The 26,693-nt window shown below is 50.6% G+C and overlaps 1 protein-coding gene across 3 annotated transcripts in view; it reads left to right on the top strand.

Moving 5' to 3' along the window:
• The window catches only part of PRKN (parkin RBR E3 ubiquitin protein ligase), an 889,581-nt gene that overhangs the window by 296,611 nt on the left and 566,277 nt on the right, over positions 1-26,693 (top strand). For all 3 annotated transcript variants that reach the window (XM_053913792.1, XM_071219677.1, XM_045188965.2), the window contains exon 3: positions 13,640-13,880. In XM_053913792.1, the coding sequence (XP_053769767.1) occupies positions 13,640-13,880 (241 nt within the window). The remainder of the gene's footprint in view (positions 1-13,639; positions 13,881-26,693) is intronic.

Below are 26,693 nucleotides of genomic sequence, written 5' to 3'. Positions count from 1 at the left end.
CTTCTGTTGGGGAGGGACACAAAAGTGGCCCCCAACTTGGAGGCACTTTCTCACAGACCCCCAGGTTTTAATACCCCACAGCGGATTTTTGTAAGATGCTTCAACTGGTTCGTCCCAAGGGGAAGCCAGCCTGCACCTGTGCTGAGCCCCACCCCTTCTCTCCTTCCACCTCGAGAACGTTCCTGGGATGAAACCGTGAATGTTCCAGTCCGCAGTCACAGAGGGTGTCCAGCAGAGATGAGTTCTGTGAGCTAGCTTTTGGAATATGTTTTTGTCAAAGACGATGTCTGTGAGTCGAGGTTCCAGGGTGAGTCCCTGGCCGTTGCTGCCCTCACAGCACACCCTTTTCACTCACTGGTGTTCACCCCTGCAAGGCCGTGACCCTCGTGACCCTCGGGGCTGCACTTCCTGAGTCGATGATCACAGGGAAGAAGCAGCTACGGTCCACAGCAGCCAGGGGAGAGGTGAGCACCGTGTACCCTTCCCGGAGGACGAGTCTAGCCGGTAGGGGCCTGCAGTGCCAGCCGGACGGGACAGCAGTCTCGGGTCCTGTGGGTCCAAGTGAAGGGGCCTTGCACTTGACAAACTACCCAGGTCCTGCATCAGGAGCCGGCTGGCAGAAGGAGCACGTGTTGGGTTTGTATTTCCGTTTCAACCTACGCTGGAAGCTGAAGGAACTCACAGGCGAGGTGTGGCGCCATGTATCTCTGCGTCGGTTTAGAAAAAGTAAGCGCAGATGCCCGTCAGCGCTTGTTTCTCCCTCGGGCTGAGGAGCTTGACTACCCATCCACTGCCTGCCTCCTGCTGCCCGAAGCTCCGCCCAGGGGCACGGGGCCAGGGACACCAGTGGACTGAATGGCGGGGATGAGAGTGGTGGCTTTGGCTGCTGGCCCATGTCCGTGACCTGGAGAGGTGCTGGGGGTATTTAAGAAGACACTGCCCCTGACTGTGTCTCCCCGCTCCAGCGTCTCCACTCTCCGGCTTGCAGCTCTGGGTTGGGGGGTGACTGGGCAGGAACAAGTCCGATGCCTTGTTTTCCTCCTGTGAGATTTTTTGTTTGTTTGTTTTTCATGATTTTTTGAGGGGGACGGATCTATTTTAAAGCAGTTAGTGACTCAAAGTTATCACTCTAGCTTTTCATTGATTTGAGATAAGCATTTCCCCTGTTGTCTAATAGTTTGTTTAAAGATATGAAATTAAAAAAAAAAAAAACTTACTCTGTTCCAGATTGGCTACTGATTTATCGCTGCCTTGAACACATCAATTTATTTCTCGAGCCCAGTTACTTAGTTCTCAGGTCTACAAGAAGCAGCAGTGGGCGAATCCCATGTAAGGGGCCCTCCCAGTTCTTTTCAGCTTTGCCCGAGTTCACCCAGAGAAATTGTGGGATAGAAATACAGCACAGGAGAAGGGGGAGCGGGAAGGGAGACAGGAGGGAGGAGGAGAGGGAGAGAGGGCAGAGGGGGCAGTGAGCAGGGAGGGGTGATCATCCAAAGACCCCACATTCTCCCAGAATGCCAGGAAGTAGCATTATGGGAGGGACAGCAATGAGAAAACCAGAAACAAGCAGGGAGAATAAAATGGTGGCTGACTGTTCTTTAGGGCCAAGCAAGGAACAGACCCTAGAAATGGATATGAAGCTGTTTCTGCCCTCGGTGGTTTTGTTGGTTTGTTTTGGAAATAGCCCCGTTGCTGCAAACTATCTTGTCTGCACACATTAGCAAACCTCTTTGGGGACAACAGATGCCCTCGTTGGGTCCGGGGGGACGGCAAGCACAGCGAGAGGGATGTGGTGTGTGAAATGACGAGTTTGGGGGGACGATTCGCCTGCTTCACATTTTTTCCCCAGGGTTGAGTCATTGGGGACTAAAATATCTTTAGGATGGAGGAAGGCCTAATATAAAATACCTTATTATTATTTAAGAGTTTTCTCTCTCTGCCATGTATTCATGAGGAGAGTATGTGTGTAACCCACCCCCCAGGAGGACTATAAAGCATATGCACTGAACTTGTAAAAAATCGATTTAACTCTGTTGGAAAAAATCCATATATATATTTTGTTCATATATTTATCATAACTATTAATAATATTCTATTAAAAGAAACAATACTGCAGGACAGTTCTTGTGAAGTTAACGATATAAAACACGACTTTAACTTGGTTTTAACGAGCATCTGGTTGATCGCGCTTTCCTTTGGGGAAAGGTGCGCGGGTAAACGGAATCCCAGACCCACTCACCTGCACTCGCAGCACTGACCTCCCCTCGCAGCGGACCGTTTACTGAGGGGCTGGCTGGCGTGGAGCAAAGAGATTGATTCCTATCTGGTCTCTGTCCCCTCCCCTGCCGAGCTCCCTCTGGCACAAGTCCTAATGAGCAGTGAAATGGCCCCAGACCTACAGTGGGAGTCACAGCAAGGGTGACAGGGACGAGACCCACATTGGCTAATTAGCGTGTGGCTAATTGACCTTTCTCAGTAATTGTACGGCTGGCCTTCGGCAGCCAGAGAGGGCCTTTCTCTGTCTCTGTGTGGCGTAGTATCTTTGATTATAATGAAACCCAGGCAGAGGAGATGTGCAGCACACCCAAAGCAAGAATCACAGAGTGTCTGCTTTTAGAAGTCTTCGTTAAAATGAAACATCAGTTGGAAGGAAAAGTTTCCTTCTCGTGCAATTAATATAAATTGGCATTTAGGGTTCATTGCACACTATGCGGAGACCTGGAGTTGGGGAGAAAGAAATCGGGGGACAGTTCCTTTTCGGTTCCTCTGCCCACTCTGAGCCCAGGTCATCTTTCACCACCTGAGCGCCTTGTTAGCGGTGACCTGTCAAAACATTTCTAAACCATCACATTTAAAAACACATTTGTCTAACTTCCTACATGTTGCTGTTCTCAATATGACATAGAGCACAGGTGGCAAACACAGGGCCCACCGGCCGAGTCCGGCCCTCCACCTTGTTTTATCCGGCCCGGCACCTTGTTTCTACCCGGCGGCAGCGCCGAGCTCCTTGCCCCTGGTTAAGGAGCAGTTACATTTACACAGTCCTAAAATTGCATTCGGCCCTTTGAAGGCCACCGCGAGGCTGATGTGGCCCCCGGTGAAAATGAGTTTGACACCCCTGCCTAGAAAATGCGCTACTAAAAACTCTGATGGTCCTTATAAAACGTGTGTTTATTGGAAGTTATTTCCAGAAGAAGCAAGTAACAAGCATTCTGAACTGTTAACACCAAAAAAATAAAGTAAAATTCAAGTTGCTTTAAAAGTGTTTCTTCAAAATTATCTGAGAGAGCTCCTTAATGTCAAAATGATTTTTCAAATTAAAATCTGATAACATCGCTGACTATTAAATTAGAAAATCTTTCATCTGATGATTCTTGGCTAATCATTATTGCTGTTCTAGGGGAAAAAATCATTTGCTGTTAAAATTCAAATGCAAAAGTTAGTACACAGTGGGTAGCATCACAGCCTTCCAGGCGAAATGCTTCAAGCGTTTTGTCTGATGAGATGGACTCTCACAGACCTGGCACTAAAAATGAACAGATGACCTTGAAGACAGGGGAGATAAGTCCGCCCAGCTGAGAGAGCACGGAGCTAGTGCGGCAATTGTATTGATGAGCGTGGGTTGGCCTGTGCACCCATGAAATGGAAGGTTCCGGTTAACATGTCCGCCTGCGCCCTGAACTCAGGCGGAGAGGCCCTGTGGACGGAGCGATGGGCTTAGAGACAGAAACGTGGGCTGCAGAGTCACACTGCGTGGTTCTGGGGAGAATTACTCACCCCTCTGCACTGTGTCCTCCCCTCCAAAACGGCCACCGCAAGGGGTTTGGACTTTGCAAGGTCAGCAGCTTGTTCCACCGACCTGGGCAAGGGTGGGGGGCATGTGCTGTGAACAGGTCCCTACTGCAGACACGACCGCAGAAAGATTCAGTCTCTTCTCTTGAAGGTGGCCCTGTCTGGTGACAGAGAAACCCACAAAAGTACGGTACTGGGGGACATGTGCTGTCATCTTGGGGTGTCGGGGTCTGGAGGGAGCCGAGCTGGCCACAGCTGGAGCTGGCAGGAGCCCTCAGCACTGCGAGGCCTTGGTGCCCGCCCCCACCATGCGCTTCTCGCTCGTTCTCCTGCGTCACTGAGTCCTCTGTGACTGCAAGGTTCTTAGCTCTTGATGAGACTCCCCCAAACTTCCTCTGGCTGACCTTCAGATGGCCTCCACCCCAGGGGCCGTCCTCTAGTGTTCCATTCTCTTCTAATCATCCCCGAGTCTCTGGGGTGGCCCCACTGCAGCCTCCCAGCTTCGCTCTTCACCACGGGCCTGTGTGTGGGCTGTCCTTCTCCACCTGCCCCGGCCACCACCCCTTCCTCTCAGCAGCCACACTGCAGAGCTGGAGGGGCCCCAGGGGTCATCAGGGAGCCCTCGGCCTGGGTTCCCATCCTGGGCACACGCGGAGGACCTGGGGACGGTGAACCTGCTGTGAGCTGCTTTGTGGCTCACCTAACCTTGTGTCAAGTGTCACTGAAATGGGCCTCAGCGACAACAAGCCATGTTCAAAGAGCTTTGTTGTTCCGGGTGCAGTTCTCCTGGCGTCACATGCGACATCCTCGCGGTGGTGACAGCCGCTCCCTCAGAGGACTGCTGGGACATTAAAGTGAGGATTTCATCTAAGGACCCTATGGCACAGTCTGGAGGGTAGTCAGCCATCAGAGAAATGGCGCATGTATTTTACTTTTATCACTAATGTAACTGTTCCTGTTGCAGGGCATGAAAGCCCTTGGTGAATAATGCGATGCTGTTAACCGTTGTCGTAGCTCATTAATGCTCATTTCAGAGACTATCGGTCTAACCTTTCTTTGAGTGTTTGGAAAGACATGAGAATAACTTTTCAATCTCCAATAATTTTTTTCTGTTTGTTTGAGTGACGTTAACTTATTTTTACACAGTTTAAAAAGTTAAGAATATGTAGAGAAGCATTGGCAGATTTTTCAACTTTTGTTTATTTTTAGTGTTCTAATTGCATGGCCAGATCTCAAATATTTGAATCCTAACAACATGTCATCAAAGGGACTCCTTTTAGGAAAAAGAAAAATACACGACTGTCTCGGATAGTGTGTGGTAGCCAACGCTCAGCGGGGTGAGAGGTGCTTGTGGGCGGGCAGACGGCGCGCGGGCATTGGGAGGCATTTTGAGTGCTGGGGTATCTCCAGATCAGAGGTGACCGGCGGGGGAGCCTAGGTGCTGACCTCGGTCCCCAGGGCAACAGCCGCTTGGCGTGGGGGGCAGGAGGCACAGCCCAGGGGACGAGTGACCGCTTGTTTTGTCCCCAGGAAACCGCTGATGTCACTGCTGCCTGCCTTGTTGAATTAATACATTGTTCTAACAAAACACGACCAGATTGTGCCTCCTCTTGGCCTGCAGTTCTCTAGTTATTGAGGAAACACAGATAAATAAGACCTGGCTTCACCCTGAGGAAGTTTAAGACCATGTTGAAGAACCCCGCTGTCTTCCCACCAAAACCCCCATCTCCCAAAGCCACAGGGTTACATGCAGACCGTGAGACTGAATTCTGTCCGGGGCTTCGGAGTGGCCGGAGACCTAAACTCAGCCCGGGTTGTTCTGTGCCGTGTGTTTTCCATGTGGCTTTGAACTGCCCTGGCATGGCGGTGAAGTCGAGCATCTGGCAAAGGGGTGGCTCCCGACAACTCTGCAAGAGTCGAAGACCCGAGCAGTTAATGGTCTCAGAACCATGGACGGGGACTCAGAGAAATGTGTTCCATACCTGCCACCACTGCCTCGGAAATCCGCTTGGGCCTCCCGCTCCCCTGTGTGGCTCTGCTCTGAGTACGAGGAAAGCCTGGATTTGGGGAAAATCCCAGTGTTTGGATCATTTCCACAGGCGCCCGTGAGCAGCCCCTGAGAATTCGCTCGGATTCTGCACGTGTTTCACGGTGTCTGAGCGCAGAGGGTATTTCTCGCATCATTTTCTAGTTCACAGGAGGCTGTCACATCTAGAGCTTCTGCTTATCCCTCCTTCTTTGTTCATTTTCCAAATCAGGTTGTGGGACCGGAGCAGCCAGATAAGGTTTTGAGGCTGTATGTGTGAGATAAAGGACCCATCCTCTTTGGTTTCCTTTTCTTTTTTTTTTTTTTTAATTTTATTGATTATGCTATTGCAGTTGTCCCTATTTTTCCCCCTTTCCCCTCTCCATCCAGCACCCCCCACTCCCTCAGGCAACCCCCCCACCATTGTCCATGTCCATGGGTCATACATATAAGTTCTTTGGCTACTCCATTTCCCATACTGTGCTTTACATCCCCCTGGCTATTCTGTAACTACCTATTTGTACTTCTTAATCCCCTCACCTCTTCACCCATTCTCCCCCACCCCCATCTGTCAACCATCTAGTAACTAGCTACTTTTCTCTTGCGGCTTTTAAGAGTCTCCCTTTATCCTTAACCTTTGGCCTTTTAATAATGATGTACCTTGGAGAGGGCCTCTTTGCATCCATCATAATTGGGACTCTCTGCTCTTCCTGGACTTGCCTGTCTATTTCCTTCACCAAGTTAGGGAAGCTTTCTTTCACTATTTTTTCATATTTATAATTTCTTGCTCTCTCTCTTCTCCTTCTGGCGCCCCTCTGAGGCAAATGTTGGACCTCTTTAAGTGGTACCAGAGGCTGTTTAAACTACCCTCATTTTTTGGATTCTTTTTCCTTCTTGTTCTGCATGGTTGTTTTTGCCTTCTTATGTTCCAATCATTGACTTGATTTTCAGCTTCATCTACTCTACTGTTGTTTCCCTGTAAAATGTTCTTTATTTCAATTAGGGTATCCTTCATTTCTGACTGGGTCTTTTTTATGCTGCTGAGGTCCTCACTAAGTTCCTTGAGCATCCTTGTAACCAGTGTTTTGAACTCTGCATCTGATAGATGGCTTATCTCCATTTTGTTTAGCTCTTTTTCTGGAGTTCTGATCTGTTCTTTCATTTGGGCCGTGTTTCTTTGTCTCCTCATTTTGGCAGCCTCCCTGTGCTTGTATTTTCTATGTCTTCGGTACAGCTGCTTTGACTTTGTGTCTTGGTCATGTGGCCTAATGTAGTAGGTGTCCTATAGGGTCCAGTGGCACAGCCTCTTCTATCACCCAAACTGGGTACATGAGGTGAGCCCTTTTGTGGGCTGAATATACCCTGATCTTGTAGCTGAGCCTTGGTTACTGTTGGCAGGTCAATGGGAGGGATTTACCCAGGCCAGTCAGCTGCAAGGACTGGCTGTGACCACTGACCACCACCCTCTGCCTTCCGTGGAGGATCAGCTAGGCAGGGGCAGTGTGGCAGTGCTCCAGCATGGTCTGTATCTGTCCACTGGGTGCGTTGGCCCTAAGGTTTTTGGGTGGTGCAGGCCAACGTCAGCCCCCAGCTGTGTGTTGCCCGGGGCACCCTGTCGGAGCTATAAAGCAATCTGAGATGGCTGCTATTTGTGTTGGGCTTGGAGATTCCCAGGTGAAGCCAAGCTGTGACTCTAATCTGGCTGCTGCTTGTTTGAGAGGATTTAGGAGCCAAGACCAGCCATTCCTATGGAAAAGCAGCTCGGGTGGCCTGTAAACTGGGTGGAGCAGAGCCTCTGTGGATCTCCAAGGCAGGTCGCACAGCAGTAGCCAGGGTTATGGAGTCTCAGTTGTGGTACCAGCCTACCAGCTCTGTTGGGGAGAGGGCTCAGCAAAGGAACAATGGCCTTTGTTCACCCTGAAGCCAAACACTTCAGTCTCTCCCTATATACCCTTGGTGCCCTTCAAGCTGGAGCTCAGAGGGAGCGAGTCTGAGTAGGTGAGTCCGTGTGTGGGTTCCCCAGGAGGAGCTGCTTAGGGCTCCAGCAGCCTCCTCCACCGACTCAATCCCCACTGGTTTTTGCAGCCAGAAGTTGTGGGGACTTATCTTCCTGACACTGGCACCCTGGGCTGGGGGGCCTGGTGTGGGTCTGGGACTCCTTGCTCTTGAGATATCCCTCCCGAATTTTTATCCACATGGGTGTGGGGCCAGCCCGTTCTGTGTCCGCGCCCCTTCTACCAGTCTGGATGGATGCGGTTTCTCCAATCCGTAGTTGTCAGACTTCCATTCAACTCGATGTCTGATGTTCCTGAGTGCTGGTTGTTCTATATTTTAGCTGCAATTTTGACATGGTTGTGCGAAGAGGCGAGCCACGTCAACCTAGTCGCCATCTTCTCATTTTCAAACCTCCTAAGTGATGGTGGCAGCACTAACAGCACCACACTCAGTTTTTACCGTGGATCGGTCTGCACTCTGTACATCTCCTTGAATCGTCTGCGCAGTCTTCCAGGTTGATAGTGGTGTTGCCTATGACAGATGTAGAAGCTGAGGCTCAGAGAAGGAATATGCCACAAACCATACAGCTAATAAATCACTTTTCTTTGGCTTCAAGTCCCATGTTCTGTCCTCCAGTCTCCCGGTTCCCCACGGGGCACTTCAGGCACCGAGCCTGCGGCTGCTTGTCTTTGCTGACAGCATACCCGTACTCCCCCTCGGCCACAAGCCTCTTCAGATCCTCGACCTGTTTTCTACGTCTCCCAGGCTCACAGCGCTGCACGAGGCGCTCGGTGAATGAAACCAGAAGCATGCCTGTGGCTGCTCTCACGAATGTGTGAGTGAAGCAGAAGGTCAGGTGCCCCCCAGGCTGCCCAGGCCCTGCCCGCTCTGGTACAGGGAGCCCGCGGGCCTGTGGGGGTTGATGAGAGGGTGAGGCATTGCTTTCACCTGGGGGAGCCCGGGGAAGAACTTGATCCCACTGAACTCTGGAGCCTCCTGGAAAAGAGCACAATGTGGGCAAACCACAGGTGGTGGTAGGTGCTGAGTCTCAGTGGCTTCTCCACGAGCGGCTCACACGTGCTCCTAGGCCGGCCTTGAATGGACTGGGACCCTGATGTCAGCTGTCTGGGGGACCTGGGCTGAACCTGATGCCAGCTGTCTGGGGGACCTGGGCTGAAGTCTTTCTCCGGTGCCTGAGACCGGAAAAACTAGTGTTCGTGCTGCCTGTCCCCTCCCAGGCCCAGGGAGCAGAGGCAGATTGAATCTTTATGGGAGGAGCTTTATTCAGACGGCCGGAGATCTGGGAAGACTGCGGGTATGTGCCCTAACAGAACCATCAAACCGGCCCTTTTGATGAGGAAAAGGAAGGTGTAGGTGAGGGGGTTGGAATTCAGGGAAAAGGTTAGTCGGATAAAAGCTGCAGCATTCTCTCCTCTGTGCCTTGGGCGGAGGTCATCCCACCCTGGAGCACAGTGGCTCAGATCCCATCTTGCTGGCTCGCAGTCAGTCCTCCTGAGGCACAAACGGGTAACAGCTCATGGTCTCCTGGAATCAGGGTGGGTCCTACCTTCGGTTCCTGGAACAATCGCTTTTACATACACTGATTACTGAGCTTATTAGCTGTTACCTGCAGCTTATACTTTTCTCACATTTGAGACCCCACCACGTCCTCTGGAGTGCTGGCTGAGCGCTGACCGGACGGTGACAGATGGCAGTGTCTGACTGTCCAATTAGAATGGAAAGCAGCTCTGTCAGCTGTTACTGCCTAACGCGCAACTGCTGGATCTCAGAGCCCTGCATTCCGGAGCGTCTCTTTGCCATGAGGGGCCTGGGCCCTGCCCGCCATCAGCGGGGAGGTTCTGTCCCCGCAGTGGGTGCCGCACGCCTATCTTCTGTGCCTGGGCTCAGGCTGTGTCCCCTGTGCTGGTCCTGGGCCCGGATGGAAGTGGAATCAGCCGCAGTGCCCTTGTGATGGCCAGGCCGTGGTACAAATGTACTCTGAAGCCCTGGTTCCGTCACATCTGCTCGTAAATTCAAGGGCAGGAGGAGGGGCAATTACAGTGAGTGAGTGTGAAGGATTGCGTAGCCCACCCCACACAGTGAGGGGGGTAAGAAGATAGAAAGCCTCAGACAGCTGATCTAGGAAGGAGACGAGTCTGCACGCCCTTGAGGACCGCCCAAGGCACAGAGGAGAGAATGCTGCAGCTTTTATCTGCTTAACAGGGGATACTGAGGCGCTCAGGAAGGTTACACAGCACACATTCCGGCACACAGTGGGTGGTAAGGAAGAGACCGCAGGGACGGAGGGATTGCAGAGATTCCAAAGCTACTGTAGGGGGAGGCCCGAGGCGAGGCGGGTGGGGACAGCGTGGTGGAAAGGAGGCGAAGGCGGGTGCTGCGTTTGAGTCAGATCAGCTGTTCTCGGCACCTTGCTGCACGTGCAGGAGTGCAAGGTGGTCACTCTGCTGAAGCTCTTAGACAACGCAGTGGGTCAGCAGGGCCCTAGGTGGGAGAGGGGTGCTTGGCACCTGGGGACGTGGGGGAGGACGGTGTTCTGGCAGGAATGAGGAAGTCAGGTAGGAGCGGAGAATAACTGACTAACCAGTGACCAAGGCCCAGGGGCAGCGCTCCTGGGGAGAGCCTCAGGGCTGCGGGGACAGGTGTCGGGGAGAACCAGCTGGTCCATGGGGCAGAGGTGGAGCCTGCTACCCAGAGGGGAGGGATGGAGAGGAGGCTGTCCTGTGCCACGACTGCTGCATAGCTCCAAGTCCCTGCAGACTGAACAGCCGCTCCCTGTGCCCCAGGCGGCTGGTTCCTGGACCAGGCCCCGTGTGGGGCAAGCACTTAGGGCGGTTCACCTTCTGGGGCAGAACATAACCTTTACTTTAACTCCTGGCCCTCTGCCTAGAGGGTACCTGTGTTCCCACCGCTGGATATGCGCCTCTTATGTAAGTTCCCGTAATGCACTCTTGGTGGAAGCCTGCAGTATCGCGCCTCTTTCTCCCGTCTCTTGGGCCCAGGAGACTTTCCCAGCAATGGGCCAGCCAGCCAGGCCACCGAGGAAATGGGCCTTGGGCAGGCGGGGTCTGTAGGGGCGCCCCGGGTGGGCCATCTTCCCCGCAGTGGGGTGGGGTGGCCCAGATGCTAGATTCACGTGGACACAGCGTGAATATGGGGAGGCCCCGAAAAGCCTAGATTTTCTGTGTTACTGACTTTTATTAAAATGTTGCATTTTTAATATTGTAGCAAAACAAATAGAACTGAATTGCTTTTCAAAGTATGTATAACTGGTTTTATGATCTTTCGACAGTTTGGCCATGTTTCCAAAAGCTACCTACCTGTGTCTCTCTTTAGGAAAAGTGTGTGTGTGTGTGTGTGTGTGCACGCGCATGCATGCACATGCAGTGGGGAACAGGCCTTCGCGTCCTGGTCATGTTTAAAGACATTGGCCCAGGGTCCCGGGATGAGCTTCAGCGAGTCCCCACCCCTGCCCAGTACGGGCCGTCACTGTGGCAGGGACAGACGGACCACAGGGGCGACTGAGGAACCCGGACTTCTGCCATTGTGCCGCTACTCACCAGCCCTGCGGGGCTCCCAGAACCCACGGGTGACCCCGTGGTCTGCAGGGCTCAGGGGTCCAGGCACAGCGTCAGCTGCTGTCCGCATGGGCCTCCCCCAGGTGCTGTCACAGTGTGGGCCAGGGCTGGGTCCCATCTGGAGTGGGGGTCCTTCTCCAAGCTCAGGTGGCTGTGGTGGAATTGGGTTCCCTGCAGTTGGGGTTAAGGCCCCTGACCTCTTGCTGTCCCTATAGGCTGCCTGTGTTCCTTGTCACATGGCCCTTCCATGCTCACGGCCAGCGGGGACCACCTTTCTTGTGGAGTCTTGTGTGCTTCAGGTGTTTCTCACCAGGAAGAAGGCTGCGTCTTTTTTTAAGGACTCTGGGATTAGATCAGGCATGGTCTGATTGGATTATGAACCCTCAAACTTTCTTGTTTCACAAAATGTAATCTAATCAGGGAAGTGACGTGCCATCACATTCCTAGGTCTCTCCCACACTGGGCAGGAGGGGGTTAAATGAGGGCATGGGTCATTGGTGGGTCACCTTGGAGCTGTGCCCACCACCCAGGGTATAGAGACATCGGTTAGGAGGTCGCTGTGTCCACCCAGGCTTGGGGCTATTGGCTTGAATCAGGTGTTGGGAAAAGGAGAAAGGGAGCGAGGCAGAGTGCCGACCCTGGAGCTCAGAACAGAGTCTGCTTCCTGCAAATCCGGGACTGGGCTGTCCGAGCAACTCAGGTGTGCTGGTTCCCGGACAGGCCATTGCCCTGCCCCAGGCCAGCCTGTCAGGTGTTTCCCCCTGTCCGGGCTGAGTCACAGTCCTGTGTCCCTCCCTCTTCCTGTTCTATGTAATTCTTTTTTTTAAAATTTTATTTCTTTATTTTTAGAGAGAGGAAAGGGAGGGAGAGAGGGAGAGAAACATCAGTGTGTGGTTGCCTCTTGTGCATCCCCTACTGGGGACCTGGCCTGCAACCCAGGCATGTGCCCTGACTGGGAACCAAACTGGAGACCCTTTGACTGGCAGCCTGCACTCGATTCACTGAGCCACACCAGCCAGGGCTGTTCTATGTAATTCTTTAGTGCCCACCACGTGGGGCCGAGCAAACCCATATTGTCTTTCCAGTGTCCAGGACTCGCCTCGTCTGTAAGTTCCCTGAATACGCTCTCCATGGAAGGCTCGAGTTGCCAGCCTCTGTGTCCTGCCTCCCGGGCGCCCAGAAACGCTGCCCACCATGGGGAACGGCATTTAGGACCAGAGACACCCTGGTGACCCCTGGAGTGGGGGAGGCGGGCAGCAAGCACTGCCTCTGAGTGATGGGACCACGCTCAGAGGTTTGAGAGTGGAGGCCGGGGAGCACTGGCTGGGGGTGCAGGGGGCAGACTTTGTTGCTTTTAAAACCATCATTGTGTTTTGCATGGGTGTTCTTTGAACATTCCTAAGATGAGAGAGAATGGGAAGAGGTGATTTGAAGACGTTGACATTGGGGGTTTGTGGGGGGCGGGGGCACACAGGTGAGTGACGGTTTCTGTCCAGTAGATGGTCTGAAACTGGAGTTTCTTGTAAAGTAGTCCAGTTTCTGTCCTAGCAAATACTCTGACTTCTAACCTTAATTCCTCCGAATGTCAGCGTCTCCTGTTCGTACACATCGATATAGAGACGCAGCACCTACCTGTGCGTGGTCCCATTTTCAGCTGTGAAACCGGATAAAGTGGGCATGACTCCTGGGGTCCCCCTTGGGGTGACGATGTGCTTGCTGTGATGTGGGGGGGGTGGAGTCTGCCATCAGCACATCTATCATAAATTCTAGAGAAAAGTGCCCAGTGCTTGGTGATGACCAACTCGGTGCTTTTAGAGGCCGAGATGAAGGCCAGGACGTGGGTTGGCAGTGACAAGGCCGTGCCACTTCCGGAGTAAGTCCTTTTTAAACGAGCGGCTCTACTGCACTCAGTGCGTGTTTTTGTCCACTAGGGCTCGTGTCTCTTGGGACATCACTTTGGTTTCTGTGGTGGTGTTGTAGTTACCCCCACTTCTTAGCTTCTGGCACAGCTCAGGGCTGCTTGTGGAACAGGCAAATGTGTGAGTGCGGTACCCCTCCTGGCAGGTAAGTGTGACCCATCACACACGTCGCTGTCTCCGGTCCATGCTGCCTGCAAGCGTCGTACAGAAGCAGACTTTAGACTCCCTTCTAGAAGATCAGGCAAGTTCAATTTCACTCGGCGTTTTAATGCCGGCACTTGACTGTCTATCTGTCTTCTGTTCCCACTCAGAGCTGCGACCTGGACCAGCAGAGCATCGTCCACGTTGTGCTGAGACCCGGGAGAGAGGGCCAGGAAATTACCTCCACTGGCAGGGACTATCCCGGGAGCGCCGCGGGGGCCTCTCGGAGGGAGCCCGAGAGCTTAACTCGCGTGGACTTCAGCGGCTCTGTCCTCCCAACCGACTCGGTAGGCCTGGCTGCCATTCTGGACGAAGACAGAGAGAACAGCGCCCCGCCAGCCGGACGCCCAGGTAATCATGAGGCCCCTGCTGCAGCCAGTGAGCATTTGTGGGTGACGTCTCCACCGAGCAGGGCTCTCTGTGTCTCACGGTCACAGTGCGCTCCAGTCACAGTCCCAAGTTCAATTTCACTCGGCGTTTTAATGCCGGCACTTGACTGCCTATCCGTCTTCTGTTCCCACTCAGAGCTGCGACCTGGACCAGCAGAGCATCGTCCTCGTTGTGCTGAGACCTGGGAGAGAGGGCCAGGAAATGACCTCCAGGGGACTGTGCTGGGGGGAGTATGTGGATGTCAAATTGGGGGTTTTGTGTTGAGAGGAAACGAAGGGGTGGAGACGGCGTCATGCCCAAGAGGACAGTATTTTGTTGTCGTTGATCGAGGAGCTGGGGTTGATGGGGACGTGTGATGCTTTGCGCTGGGGTCAAATACAGGATGTGGGTGCACGTACGTCCTTCCCAATTTTGTCTTTCTTTCCTTCTCTTTCTTAATTAATTAAAGAACATCGTGGTCGGTTATGTTTCTGATGATGTAGAGAACGTTTAGAAAGCAGAACGAGAACTTCAGAGGTAATCCCATCACCCACAGGTTCTAGGCCAACACGTTACACCGTCAGGAACACCCCCTGCGCAAAAGCGTCTTCCTCCCCTCTACGCTGCAGCCCGTTTCAAAAATGCTTTCCTTTGGCACGGACGGAGGTCCCTTTGTTATGTTGACAATATCAGTATGTTTTCTTTAGTCTTTTGTTCTCCAGTCTAAAAGGTTGAAGGTACAACAGGATGATTTTTGGCGTTTACGTCTCTCCACGTACAATAAGAGGAGTCTCGGGCGGTTCCAGGATAGGACGGCTCCCCAGGGTCCAGGAGTCTGGAACCAGCCAGTTGGAGACCTGCACTGATAGGAAAAGTCTGCTGAACTCCCTGAATTTAAAAATCACAGTAAAATTGCCCCCCAAGAGGGAGCACTTATTTCCAGGGACAAGGGGAAAGTAGAACAGCACAGCCGTGTTGAAATGGAGGGGCAGACAAACCTGGCATCTGAGGGCGGAGCTGCCGTCCTGGGGTCCAGAGGTGGCTGTGGAGGGAGCAAGGCCACCCGTCCCATGCAGTGGGCACCTGGGAGACAGAAACATACACTGGAGAAGTGGGGTAAACATGCAAGAAACGGGGGGAATGAAGTAGATCCGACCCTCTGCAGCACCTGCGTCGTCCGGAATGAGAAATGAGCATAAATGTCAGACCTGATGTTTCCAGCAGAGCAGCAGGCAGGGAAGCGCCCTTGGGGGCACCAGGTGGTGGGCGCCGACGCCCCAGGGCAAACAAGCCCCACTGAAGGGCCCCGTCATTAACACCGTAAGTCAAACAAAGCACCTTCCTCCTTGAGCGGAGGTGAGCATGAGCCATAAACGGGAAGATTTGTTCCCCCAGACTTGAGAAAACACAGTGGCATTTTGAAACAGAATGTGCAACACATATGTTTTATGTTAATTAAAGCAAAATAGAAGAAAATGAAACCTAAAATGGACATAATAGAGAAAGGCAGCTATTGGATAGAACATAATTCCAGCTGTTGGAATTTAAAAAGCCCTCAGTGGGCAATAAGAACACAAGTTTGGGGATGCCGAGGGGAGAGTTAGGGAGCTGGAGCACAGACCGGGGAGCCACGGCCCGTTATGTGACACAGGCTAATTATAAAAGCAGTTTTAAGAGACTAGGACTTTGGAATCAGGTGGCAGAGCACACGTGTGATAGGAAATCTCACATTGGATGGGAGAACACAGAACAAAGAGGAGGGGCCGTTTCTGAGAGACCGGCTGGGGCTTTCCAATGGGACAAACTCGGGTGCAGGGGTGCCCGCCCCGACGAGACCACCAGGAGAGCCTGCGGCGGGCATCCACGGAGGCGCAGAGCAGTCGGCCCCCACGCGCTGTGACGGGAGGGCCCAGCCTTCACTCCCATGCAGGTCCCCCGGGCCCCTGTGTCTCATCGCCCTGCTCTGGCTCTCTGTATGTTGAGGGCCAGACACTGGCTGGGCTCTCGTGCCTCTGGGCACTTTCTCTCTTGCATTCTTCTGTGCGTGTGCACCTGTCACTGAGGGCCGGGTGTTTGTCCAGTTTACTGTGGTTTTCCCTACACTCTCCTGGAGAAGTGGTGATGAGTGTTTACTACGTTACTTAAAGTCATAAATGCAGTAAGCCACTTCTCAGATTTTCTGTGTATTTAACTGTTAGAACAAGTGCTTTATTGAAAATTATTCAGAGAAAACGAGTCTCGGTACATTCAGTGCCTGAGTGAGTGTAATACTCTGGATGGGATAATGCGGAATGACCGTGGCCACACACCCTGCGAGTGTGATTCCTTCCCTTCGACAGAACGACAGGCCGGCGCTCCCACGGTGGTGACGCCCGGACTCTGGGGTACAGGGTTACCCACTGGTGCCCACTCGTGCGCACACCCGGACTGGGAATCCGACCCCGTGGCCGAGGGTGGAGGCTTGGCAACCCTGATGCCCACCGCGCTCTGAGAAGCCCTTCCCTGCGGCAAAGGTTTTGTAAGCTGACGGCTGTGGGTGCCCCGGCCTGCTGTCCAGCCAGGCGGGAGGAGGGAGGCAGGTCGTGGGGATAGAGGTGAACAAACTGGGCGGGCCCACCAGGCCACAGCATCTCCTCTTCACCTGCTTTACATATTATGCACCAGCAACACATTTCATTTGGGGGAAAAACCCTGGTTACAAAGTGCTTGCAAAACTTCTTAAGGGAAGAAGTTGAAGAGAAACAACCCCACTTTCTATGTGTTTCCAGAGGGATTTAGGTGATGGCTGAAGGTGGGAGGTCTTGGAAGCAGAGACGCCAGGCTGGGGCCAGGCTGGTGGGAACAAACCAGAGAATCTAACACCGCGAAGGTGCCTTTCAGGCATTTATAGACAGAAAAGACCTCTGGCCAGTGTCAGTCAATGTCACGGTCACTGTCAATAGCAAGGTCACTAAGTACACTAGTTGCACTTAGGCTGTGGGGCATGCTATATAATAATGCATGATGGGAGGTCAGCGAACCGGAAGGAGCCCTGGAAGTATCCCTCCAAGCAGGGGTCTCAGGCCTCGGTGCCCACCAGAGTCCCCTGGAGGCCCGGCCCATCAGCCTGGGGCGAAGGCAGAGACCTGCATTTCTGACAGGCTCCCAGCCACCCCGACAGGACAGAGTGATCCCAGAAGCCACACGTGGAGGGGCATGGAGTCCTGCATAGGAAGAAATTGCACCGTGTAAAATATTGTGAGTGGACGCACTATGTTATTTTGTAAACATTTGAGTAAGAACACTGCAGGCTGTTCCTGGGCCCCACGGTACCCATGTGTGACCTAGGTCACGTGTCATGTAGTGTGTGTTTCCGTGATGAGGATCATTCATGCCTCCTAATAATCAGATGAGAAAACTAGGAATATTCTCCACAATTCGTCATACAGTCAATTAAGTACAGAAGCAAATAGTGAATCCCTCCCGTGTGGCAGGCCCAATTCTAGGTGTGGGGCTGTGGCAGGAAATAGACGAGAAAACAGTGTCCTCCCAAATGAATCTCATTCTTCTTGGGAAGAAGATAAGAAATAGTAACTAGGAAGTGTGTCCTCTGGTGGAAAATGTAGCGGATAAAAGGAGTAGAGAGCGCTGGAAGGGCGCTCTGGTACAAGGTGGGGAGAAGCCTCTCTGAGGAAGTGACGTTGGAGGACAGCCCCCATTGAGGGGCATCAGGCAGAGGAGAGAGGGATTCTGTACCCCAGGGTGGGCCAGTCCCCGCTCAGCAGGCAAGGAGGCCAGCATGGACGGGCAAGGAGTGAATCCGTAGGAGGCGAGGACTTCAGAAAGGGCCGGGTGAGGCCGGTGTGTGGGCAGCAAGAAATGCTTTCCTCAATATTAATATTGAAGAATAGTTTACTATGAAATAGAGACATGTCTTCTTACTAAAGGCAAGAGATACTTTTGGTGAAACATTGCATGCTAGAATAAATTACTGAAATATAACTTGAAAACGTAGAATAGGGGAATGGTTAAAATTAGACAAATCCAGAAAGTGGAAGGTAAACAGAGAAGAAAATGTAAAACTCTTTGTTCATAGATGACATGACTGTCTGTGTAGAAAATTGGAAAGAATGGACCAAAAAAAAAAAAAAACAAACAAAAAACCCCCCACAACTCCTGGAACTAGTATCAAGAGTGCAGGATACAAAGTCAATTTGTAAAAGTCAGCTGCTTTTTTAATTACCAGCAATGACCGTGTGCAGCATCCCATAAGTGAAAAGCTTAGATGTAAACCTAGTAAGACAGGCACAGGATCTGCACGAGGAAAGTCACACAAGCCTGATGAAGGAAATCAAAGAACTAAGTACATGGAGGGATATACCGTGTCCGTGGAGAAGGAAGACTCAGTATTGTCAGGACGTCAACTTCCCAACTTTATCTAAACCAGGGTGTCCAACCCAGGGCCCACGGGCTGCGTGGGGCCAAGGATGGCTATAAATGTGGCCCAACACAAAATCATAAATTTACTTAAAACCTTCTTTATTTTGCTTATCAGTTTTTGTTAGTGTTTATGTATTTAAGGTGTGGCCCAAGACAACTCTTCTTCCAGTGTGGCCCAGAGACACCAAAAGGTTGGACCCCTCTGAAAGCAATTCCAATTAAAATCCCAGCAAGTTATTTTGTGGATATTGATAAATCATTTATATGGAGGGGCAAAAGACCAAGAATAGCCATCAGCACTTCCCACCCATCAAAACGGATAAATCTAAAACACAGACAATACCAAATGCTGACAAGGACCTGGAGCAACAGGAATTTTCACACATTGCTGGTGGGAATGCGAAATGCTGCAGCCACTGTGGAAACAGCTGAACAGTTTCTTCCAAAACTGAACCTACTCTTACCATACGATACAGTAATCGTGCTCCTTGGTGTTCACTCCAATGAGCTGAAAACGTACGTCTACAAAATTATCTGCACACAGACATTTATAGCAGCTATACTCATAATTGCCAAAACTTGGAAGCAGCAGCAATGTCCTTCAGAAGGTGAGCAGATAAGCTGTGGTCCATCCAGACAATAAAACCTTACTCAGTGTTAACACAAATGAACCACCAAACCATGAAAAGACCTGGAGGAGACGTAAGAGCGTGTTACTCAGTGAAAGAAGGCAGCTTGAGAAGCCTTACTTACTGTGGGATTCCAACCATCCGACATTCTGGAAAAGAAAACTGTGGAGACTGTGAAAAATCAGTGGTCACCAGGGATTAAGGGGGAGGAAAGGATGGATAGTCAGAGCGCACAGGTGTTTTCAGCACAAATACACTGTTCTGTGTGATGCTATAATGGTGGGTACGCGGCACCATACACTCCCTAAACTGCAGGCGGTGGGTGACAGCGCGTCAGTGTAGGGAAATGGTTGTCCCCCTTCACGACGTACAGTCTGTGCCTCCCTGGCCTGGGGTTGGTCCTGGAGCAGGGGGTGTGTTTGATGGTGAAGAAGGTCTGTGGGTGCCCGTGGTACTTTTTGCTTAGTTTTGCTGTGAACCTCAAACCTCTCTAATAAATAAAGGCTATTAAAAATAAATGAAATTGCTTTTCAGGCTTGAGCTCCAAATACACGTTATAAATACATCATGTTATTAGTGAATATGTTCTGAGCATTTTTTTTTCCTGCCAGTGGTCGAATGTAGTACAAGACAAAAATTATTCTAGGATTATAAATTAGTTAACACCTGCCAAATACAAATCAGTCACGGAGGCCGACTAATGAAATAAAATGATCAACTTCAGACTTAATTCTTGTTTTACCCCAAACCACGTCTCGAGTACTTGAAGATGTGTGTTACGCATGCTCGTCACTTGAAGCCAGGGGTGTGCCTTTCCCGTGCACTGGAGGGACTGAAGGAGCATTTGCTGTGCACACCGACCCTGAAACGACAGAATCTGGCTGTCACGCTGGAGCAACTTGAATCTGCCATCACACCAAATTGTGAGAAACACGTGACGATTCTGCCGAGAACTTCGTTCTTCTCTCACAAGGACCCTTCTGCTTTAATGTGCCCTTTCAGTAGAAGTGAGGACACGGGGGACAGTTCTGCACAGACGTGGGGGTTCTGCCAGCCTGACCGGTTCTGGGGCGAGTTGCTGAGGGAGCGGGGAGCAGGCCTACATTCCATTCCCAGAAGTCTGAGCACTATTCCAGCGGCAGGACGGGGGCCACTCCTCCCTGTGGCCTGGAATGTGTCCTGCTGTGCAGTTTCTCGTCACATTTCTTCTTTACATTTGCAGGCGTCCTTGTCCCCAGCGTCTGAGTCATGCATGCTTTGTATGTTCTCTGCCAGAATACGGGGGGTGCTGGGCACAGCGCCGCCCCCCAGTGAGTATAACTCCACACACACCGCGTGGCCCTGAGCTCGTCCACTCTTGTGTATGACAGGTGGCTGGGAAATGGCTAACGACTGGATGTGGACAGCGCAGCACCCCGTGTCATGGGCTGGGGGGTGCACAATACAGGTAGCCATTCTCACCCGACGGAAGTCAGAATCGGGAGGCGGGCATCTGAGACCTTCAGGCGCTCTGCACAACAGGGTGGGTGTCAGGTCCACAGCTCCCTCATTTGCCGTTGTCAGCCTATCTTCTGAGCACGCTTTGTCGCTACCATTATTATCATGACAAAAAGCACACAACGTAAAACCAGCCTTTCTAAGCGTAGAAGTCAGTGGTACGAAGGACGTTTGTATTGTCATGCAAGCTGACGCCAGCACTTTTCGTCTTGCAAAACAGGAACTCAGCACCCGTCAAACAGCTCCTCGCTCGCCTCCCCTCCCCCGAGCCCCTGGAGGTCACCCTTCCACTTGCTCTCATCTCCGTGGGTCTGCCGACTGCAGATATCTCACATGAGAGGACTCGTACCGTGTTTGTATCCTCCTGGCTGGCCGATTTCATTTAGCGTGATGTCTTCAGGGTCCCTCCACGTGGTAGCCTGTGTCAGACTTGGGAGAACTTCTCCCTGGCTGGTGTGGCTCAGTGGATTGAGTGCCAGCCTGCGATCCGAAAGTTCACCGGTTTGATTCCCAGTCCAGGCACATGCCTGGGTTGCAGGCCTGGTCCCCACTTAGGGGCATGCAAGAGGCAACCAATCAATGTATCTCTTACACATTGATGTTTCTCTCCCTCTTTCTCTCCCTCCTTTCCTCTCTCTCTAAAAGTACATAAATAAAACCTTAGGAAAAAAAAAGAACTTGGGCGAACTTCTTACACACGATAATGGGGAGCAGGGGCCCCAGATCCGCCCCCAGGTAGCTCCCCGTGCAGAAGGTGTATATCCCCAAATTAAAGCGAGTGCATTCTGGGGATTTGCAGGAGAGAGGGGCTGAGGAGGTGCTCTCCATGGGCTTCGAAAGACGGGAAGGACTTGCCTGGGGGGTGAGGTGGGGGCTTTGGAGGAGGAGGCAGGAAGGTGGTGGCCTCAGAGAGGGGAAGGTCCTGTGGACCTCAGGCAGGTCTCACGTGGTGAGTGTAGTAGGTCCGCAGGGTGCAGCAGGGCCATGAGCACAGGCTGGCTTGCACAGGGGGTGCGGTGCCCGGGACGTGGGGCTCCCGGGGCAGGTGTGCCACAGTTCCTGACCCAGTGCAGCGCCGGTCAGTGGAGGCCACACAGTCTGCGCCGAGTGGACAAAAGCGACATGTAGTCACGCGCCCTTCGATGGCCTCTCTGAGACTCTAAGCTGTGGGAGCAGTTCGGATCCCCGACGCAGGGTTTAGTTCTCTCGTCAGAGGCAAGCAGATGTCTTTTCACAGTCACCATGCCAAGGTGCTCTGGCTTCAGAATGCTCCGTTCCAGTAGGGAAATCCTGTCCCCGGTCCTCCACCTCACAGGTGTACACACACGGGGTTGTGTTGCGCCTCCTGCAGTATGATTCGGGTGCGATGATGCCACTCACTGCCGCCGTCTTTTTCTTGCCTGACGATTATGAATTATTTTATTTATTTAATTTTCAATTACAGTTTATCTTCAATATCAGTTTGTATGAGTTTCTGGTGGGGAGCATGGTAGTTAGATAATCACATACTTTACAAACAGGTCGCCCCAATATTTCCAGTGCCCCCCTGGTACCACACAGAGTTAGTGCGGTATCACTGACTCTGTTCCCTGGTCTGTACTTTACACCCCCAGGACTGTTTTGTAACAACCAACCTGCAGTCCTCAGTCCCTTCAGCTTTTGCACGCACCCTCCCCTCTGGCGGCCATCAGTCTGTTCTCTGTGTCTGTGAGTCTGTCCCTATTTTGTTTGTTCATTTCTTTTGCTCTTTCGATTCCACATGTAAGTGAAATCATATGGTACTTGTCTTTCTTTGATTTATCTCATTTAGCCTAATACTCTCTAAGTCCATTCATGGTGTTGCAAGTGGTAACATTCCATTGTTTTTTATGGCCAACTAGTATCCATTGTATAGATGTACCACAACATTTTTTATCTGCTCATCTATTCATGGAGTGCCGCCATCTTTGAATTACAACATCCTACACATTGCTTATTTTCTGTATACATTAAAATTCAATTTGTGACAGTTCTAAAAATAATGAAATAAGCTTTCTTCCCCCTTTTACACCCTTATTTCTTAGGTGGTCCTATTCCCGTGTCATAGAATTTTCCTGTTCAAATTAATGGGTAATTATTTTAGAACTTTACGGTTCCACAAGAGGAGGTGCACCAGGATTTAATAATTCTACTTCTCAAAGTAGAATTATAATATCAACAAATTATAGCGCCAGGTCAGAGCATGGTCCTGACGCACCAAGGTTGTGGGTTCGATGTTTGCTCAGGCGCCTACGAGAAGCAACCAATGAATGTGTAAATAAGGAGAACAACAAAGCAATGTCTCTCTCTCTCTCAGATCAATAAATAAATAAAAATAAATAAAATTATGTGTTCAAGGAATTAGCCATAGAGATGTTCAATACAGCTTTATTGGCAAACAAGAAGTCCAACAGCAGGGACTGATTAAATGTTCGGCAGCTTGGTGAAGTGGGATATTACATAACCATTGCAGATGATGTTGTGGAATAATATTTAATGTCATAGAAAGATGATATTATCGGAAAGCTAGGTTCCAGAATATTGAGTAGAGTAGGATTCTGTTCTGTGAAACATATAGTTAACTAAATCTGTTCACTCATGTGGGCATGTGTATACAGAAAACAGATTAAAAAAACATTGAAGAGTTCATAGTATAGTTCTTTCTTGTGCTAGTATTGAGTTATTTTTATTTTGACTCTTGTTGCATTATAACTTTTTATAATGATTGTGTATTTTTAAGATAAGATGAAATCACTGGAAGATAAAAACTTGTTGCTCTCACAGGCACATGATACACTAGACCCCGAGGTGCTTGGAGATGATGACTCAGCTTCCTGCCCAGTGCCTTTGGGGTGACTGTGTGTCCCGCAGGCCCATGAAAGCCTGGGGCGCACCCTTGAACCTCGGAGGACATAGGTCCTGGCTGAGGCCCAGGAATCTCTGTTTCGATGATTCCACACACAGTTCCCATGAGCAGCCCATTCGAAGACCTTGTGCGCTTGGCTTTCCCATCCGTGCTGTCAGCCCCTCCCCAACTTTTATTTTCCTTTCTTTTTAAAGACTTTATTTACTTTTAGAGAGAGGGAGAGGGAGGGAAAAGGACAGGGAGAGACATCAATGTGTGAGTGATACATCGATTATACATCAAACAGTTACCTCTCACACAGCCTTAACTAGGAACCTGGCCCACAACCCAGCCATGCACCCTGACTGGGAATCGAACCAGCGACCTTTTGGTTCAGCTAGGGCCCCACCCCAGCTTCCTGTTAGGTATGGTATCTAGGTAATTTTTCCAAGACTAACCATTAAGAGTAATGTCACAGCCACCCAGATTGTGGTTTCTTAACACTATATTCTACCTAAGGGAACCAGGAGGTCTTGGAGAATGGCAGATTCTAGGCTGGGGACAGACAATATGCACGATGGACCATGGGCACCTGCTCGTGCTATCTTGTTTGAGGGCTATTGAAGGTTATTAGAGACTAGTGAATATGCGTGAAGGACACACGGACTAACAAAGATTCATTGTCCGGAGGTGGGCAATCCAAGGCAAAGAGGGTATCAAGTAGGATTTATTCAAATTAGTTTACCAAGAGAGGCAACTGCATTTGAAAGCATTGGAAGCGATGAGAGCACTGAGACCTGACTCAGAAAATCGATAGTGAAAGCAACAGCATTTTCCCGACTTTCCTCCACAGATTCCACTGTATGCTGACCAGGCAGCCCTAGTAGTTGAGGAAATTTCTTCTGTGCAGAGTAATTCCAGATACTACTCGAAGAAGGAATTCCAAAGTCAGAATACTCACCATTTTGCAAGTCCTGACTCATTCCAGCAACGGTTTTAGGTAGATGAAAGTAGATGGGTAGATTCACCGTAGGGGTCAGGCTGATGCCATGTGCTCCATCTCAGGGCCACTGAGCGTGGGGCCAGCGGTCGTCCCCTGCCATTGAAGTGTTGCTGAATCTGCGATGGCTCTCTTGTGCTGTTCTCTGCACTTCTGTATAAAATTTTCAAAGTAGCGGTTAAAGAAAAAGCCCCTGCCCACGCGTGTGTGTGAAGTGAAGCAGTGTTAGGGTAAGACTGCGGCATTAGGCACAACAGGGCTATGAGCTGTGCTCTTCAGGGCTGTTTTTCCCATTGGACAGGAAATCTGACCCATGGGAATGGAACCCTGCCGGCCGGGTGCCAAGCCTGTTTCCTTGGGGGGCTCTGTAGACGTGGCCAACATGGGCAGAGGCGGCTACCATTCCGGAAGGGTGTTGAACCTCTGCAGACAACTATGTCACTGTGAAAAGTAAGGAGTCTTTTCCTCAGTACAAATATATGTCTCTTAATTCTGAAGGCCAGTGACAATCCGACAGAATTTAGAAATGTTTCAGATCAGCGAACAGAGGCAGAGTCTACCAAACTGATGGTAAGATAGGTATGTGAAAAAGGAAAAAAATCTTCATGTATCCATAAAAAATAGAACTTCAGTAGCAATACCAAGAATATTGAGAACAAATAGCTATCACTAAACTTCCTCATCCGTCCACTCGTGCTCCCATAGTTAATGCACCTTCAGCTGGACCTCGGGTTGGTCGTCTGCTGTCGTGAAGGACACCGATTTCCGGACTCGGTGAGTTCTGGGGATGCCAGTGCATTCTGCAGGTACAGTCTGAGCTGTACCGAGCAGATGTCAGCCCGAAGGCCTGTAACTAAGATCCCGTTCTGTGAGGATGTAGTCCGGAGCACCTGTAAACGTCCTTTCCCTGAGACCTAAGACCATCCTTCTGTGACGAAGACACCAGCTTGGCCCGTGGTTTCCACAGAGCACTCAGGCGAGCCACAGATGTTAAGCAGAAACCAGTTTCATAAAAATAAATGGCCGGGTTGATTGTTACAGTGACCATTAATAGCAGAACAGGGAAAGTACAATCCCGCAGTGTGATAAGGTACATAACTATTTCACAAGGGTTTGATCAGCACTTCCCCTGAAGGTAAGAGTGTGTACGGGTGGCGAGGGCTTTGGCTACGCTCCGTGGCCCTCCCATGTGAACGATTCATGCGAATGACATTTTATCTGTGCACCCTGAACCTGGAGAGACTGAGAGCCTCTGGTTCCGCAGCCCACTCCCTGGCTCCCCGGTGCTGCTGAAGTCGGCACATGTGAAACTCACCAAGCCAACCCAGTGATTCCAGCACCTCCCTCCAGGGACCTTCTGGGAGATTCAAGGACATTTTAAAGTGAAAAGTTAATCTTGAACTTACTCTCTTAAATTTCCATTAAAATCAAATTTTACATCTGATTTTTGGAGGCAAGATCAAAGGACCTGCCAGAGATTGATCATGCGTTCAAGTCCTAGGTGCCGGGAAAACAATGCTGGGCGGTTACTCATCGAATCAGAGTGACAATAAAATACTTTCAAAGAAACGTAGTTGAGGTGAGATATTTACAGGAAACCCGAGGTCATTCACAAATGAGGACACTTTGAAGCCAAGCTGATTTCAGAGGAAGTGGAGTGGCTGCTGCCTGGGTAGACGCACAGATGCACAGACGCACAGACGGGAAGAAATGCTTTACTGTGCCTCACTAGTAAGTATTCTGGGGTGATTTTATCAACTCAGCAGAGAAAAAGCGACTCTAATTTTGCATTAACAAAATATTCGGTGACTTAGGTTTTATGAGCTTCTTTTTTCTCTTAAACTGTCTTGAGAATAAGCTTATCAAAACTGGTACGCTTTGCACTGATTCCAGCTATTTTATAGCTGCTTTTTAGACGTGGGTGTCATAAACAAAGGCAAGTGGAGTTCACTGCCTTCCAGCCTGGTACAGCCGCTCGAGTCTGTCTGCCACTGTGTGTTTTCCAGATTCTGAAACAGACCGACACTGTTTAGGGAAAATCCTACTCTCTTCTTCCTTTAAAAACAGAAACTCATCTCATTGCCTTGGGTAAACAGCTATATTTTTCTGTTATTATTCCTTCTAGTGCAGTCTCAACTGCCCAAACCAATTATAATTTTTAACAGAAAAGCAACTTCTACAGAGAAAACTGGGAGGTAGAATTGTGTCATACAGACTCACAAAGGTCGTGAATGCACATTACACAGTTTTCCACAGGCCCAGTTTCTAGACTAGCAGAAATAAAACCCTCCATTAAAAAACCCCAAAACATAGCCATTCTGTACCATGTGGAACTAAAGAACCACAAGTATATAAACTTAAAATTATGCTTATTTCTCAATGCTTTT

Source organism: Desmodus rotundus, chromosome 11 (genome assembly GCF_022682495.2).
Source record: "Desmodus rotundus isolate HL8 chromosome 11, HLdesRot8A.1, whole genome shotgun sequence".
In the NCBI taxonomy this organism is placed as follows: domain Eukaryota; kingdom Metazoa; phylum Chordata; class Mammalia; order Chiroptera; family Phyllostomidae; genus Desmodus; species Desmodus rotundus.
Note: the sequence above shows the minus strand (reverse complement) of the source record. Positions and strands in the feature narration are given on the sequence as shown.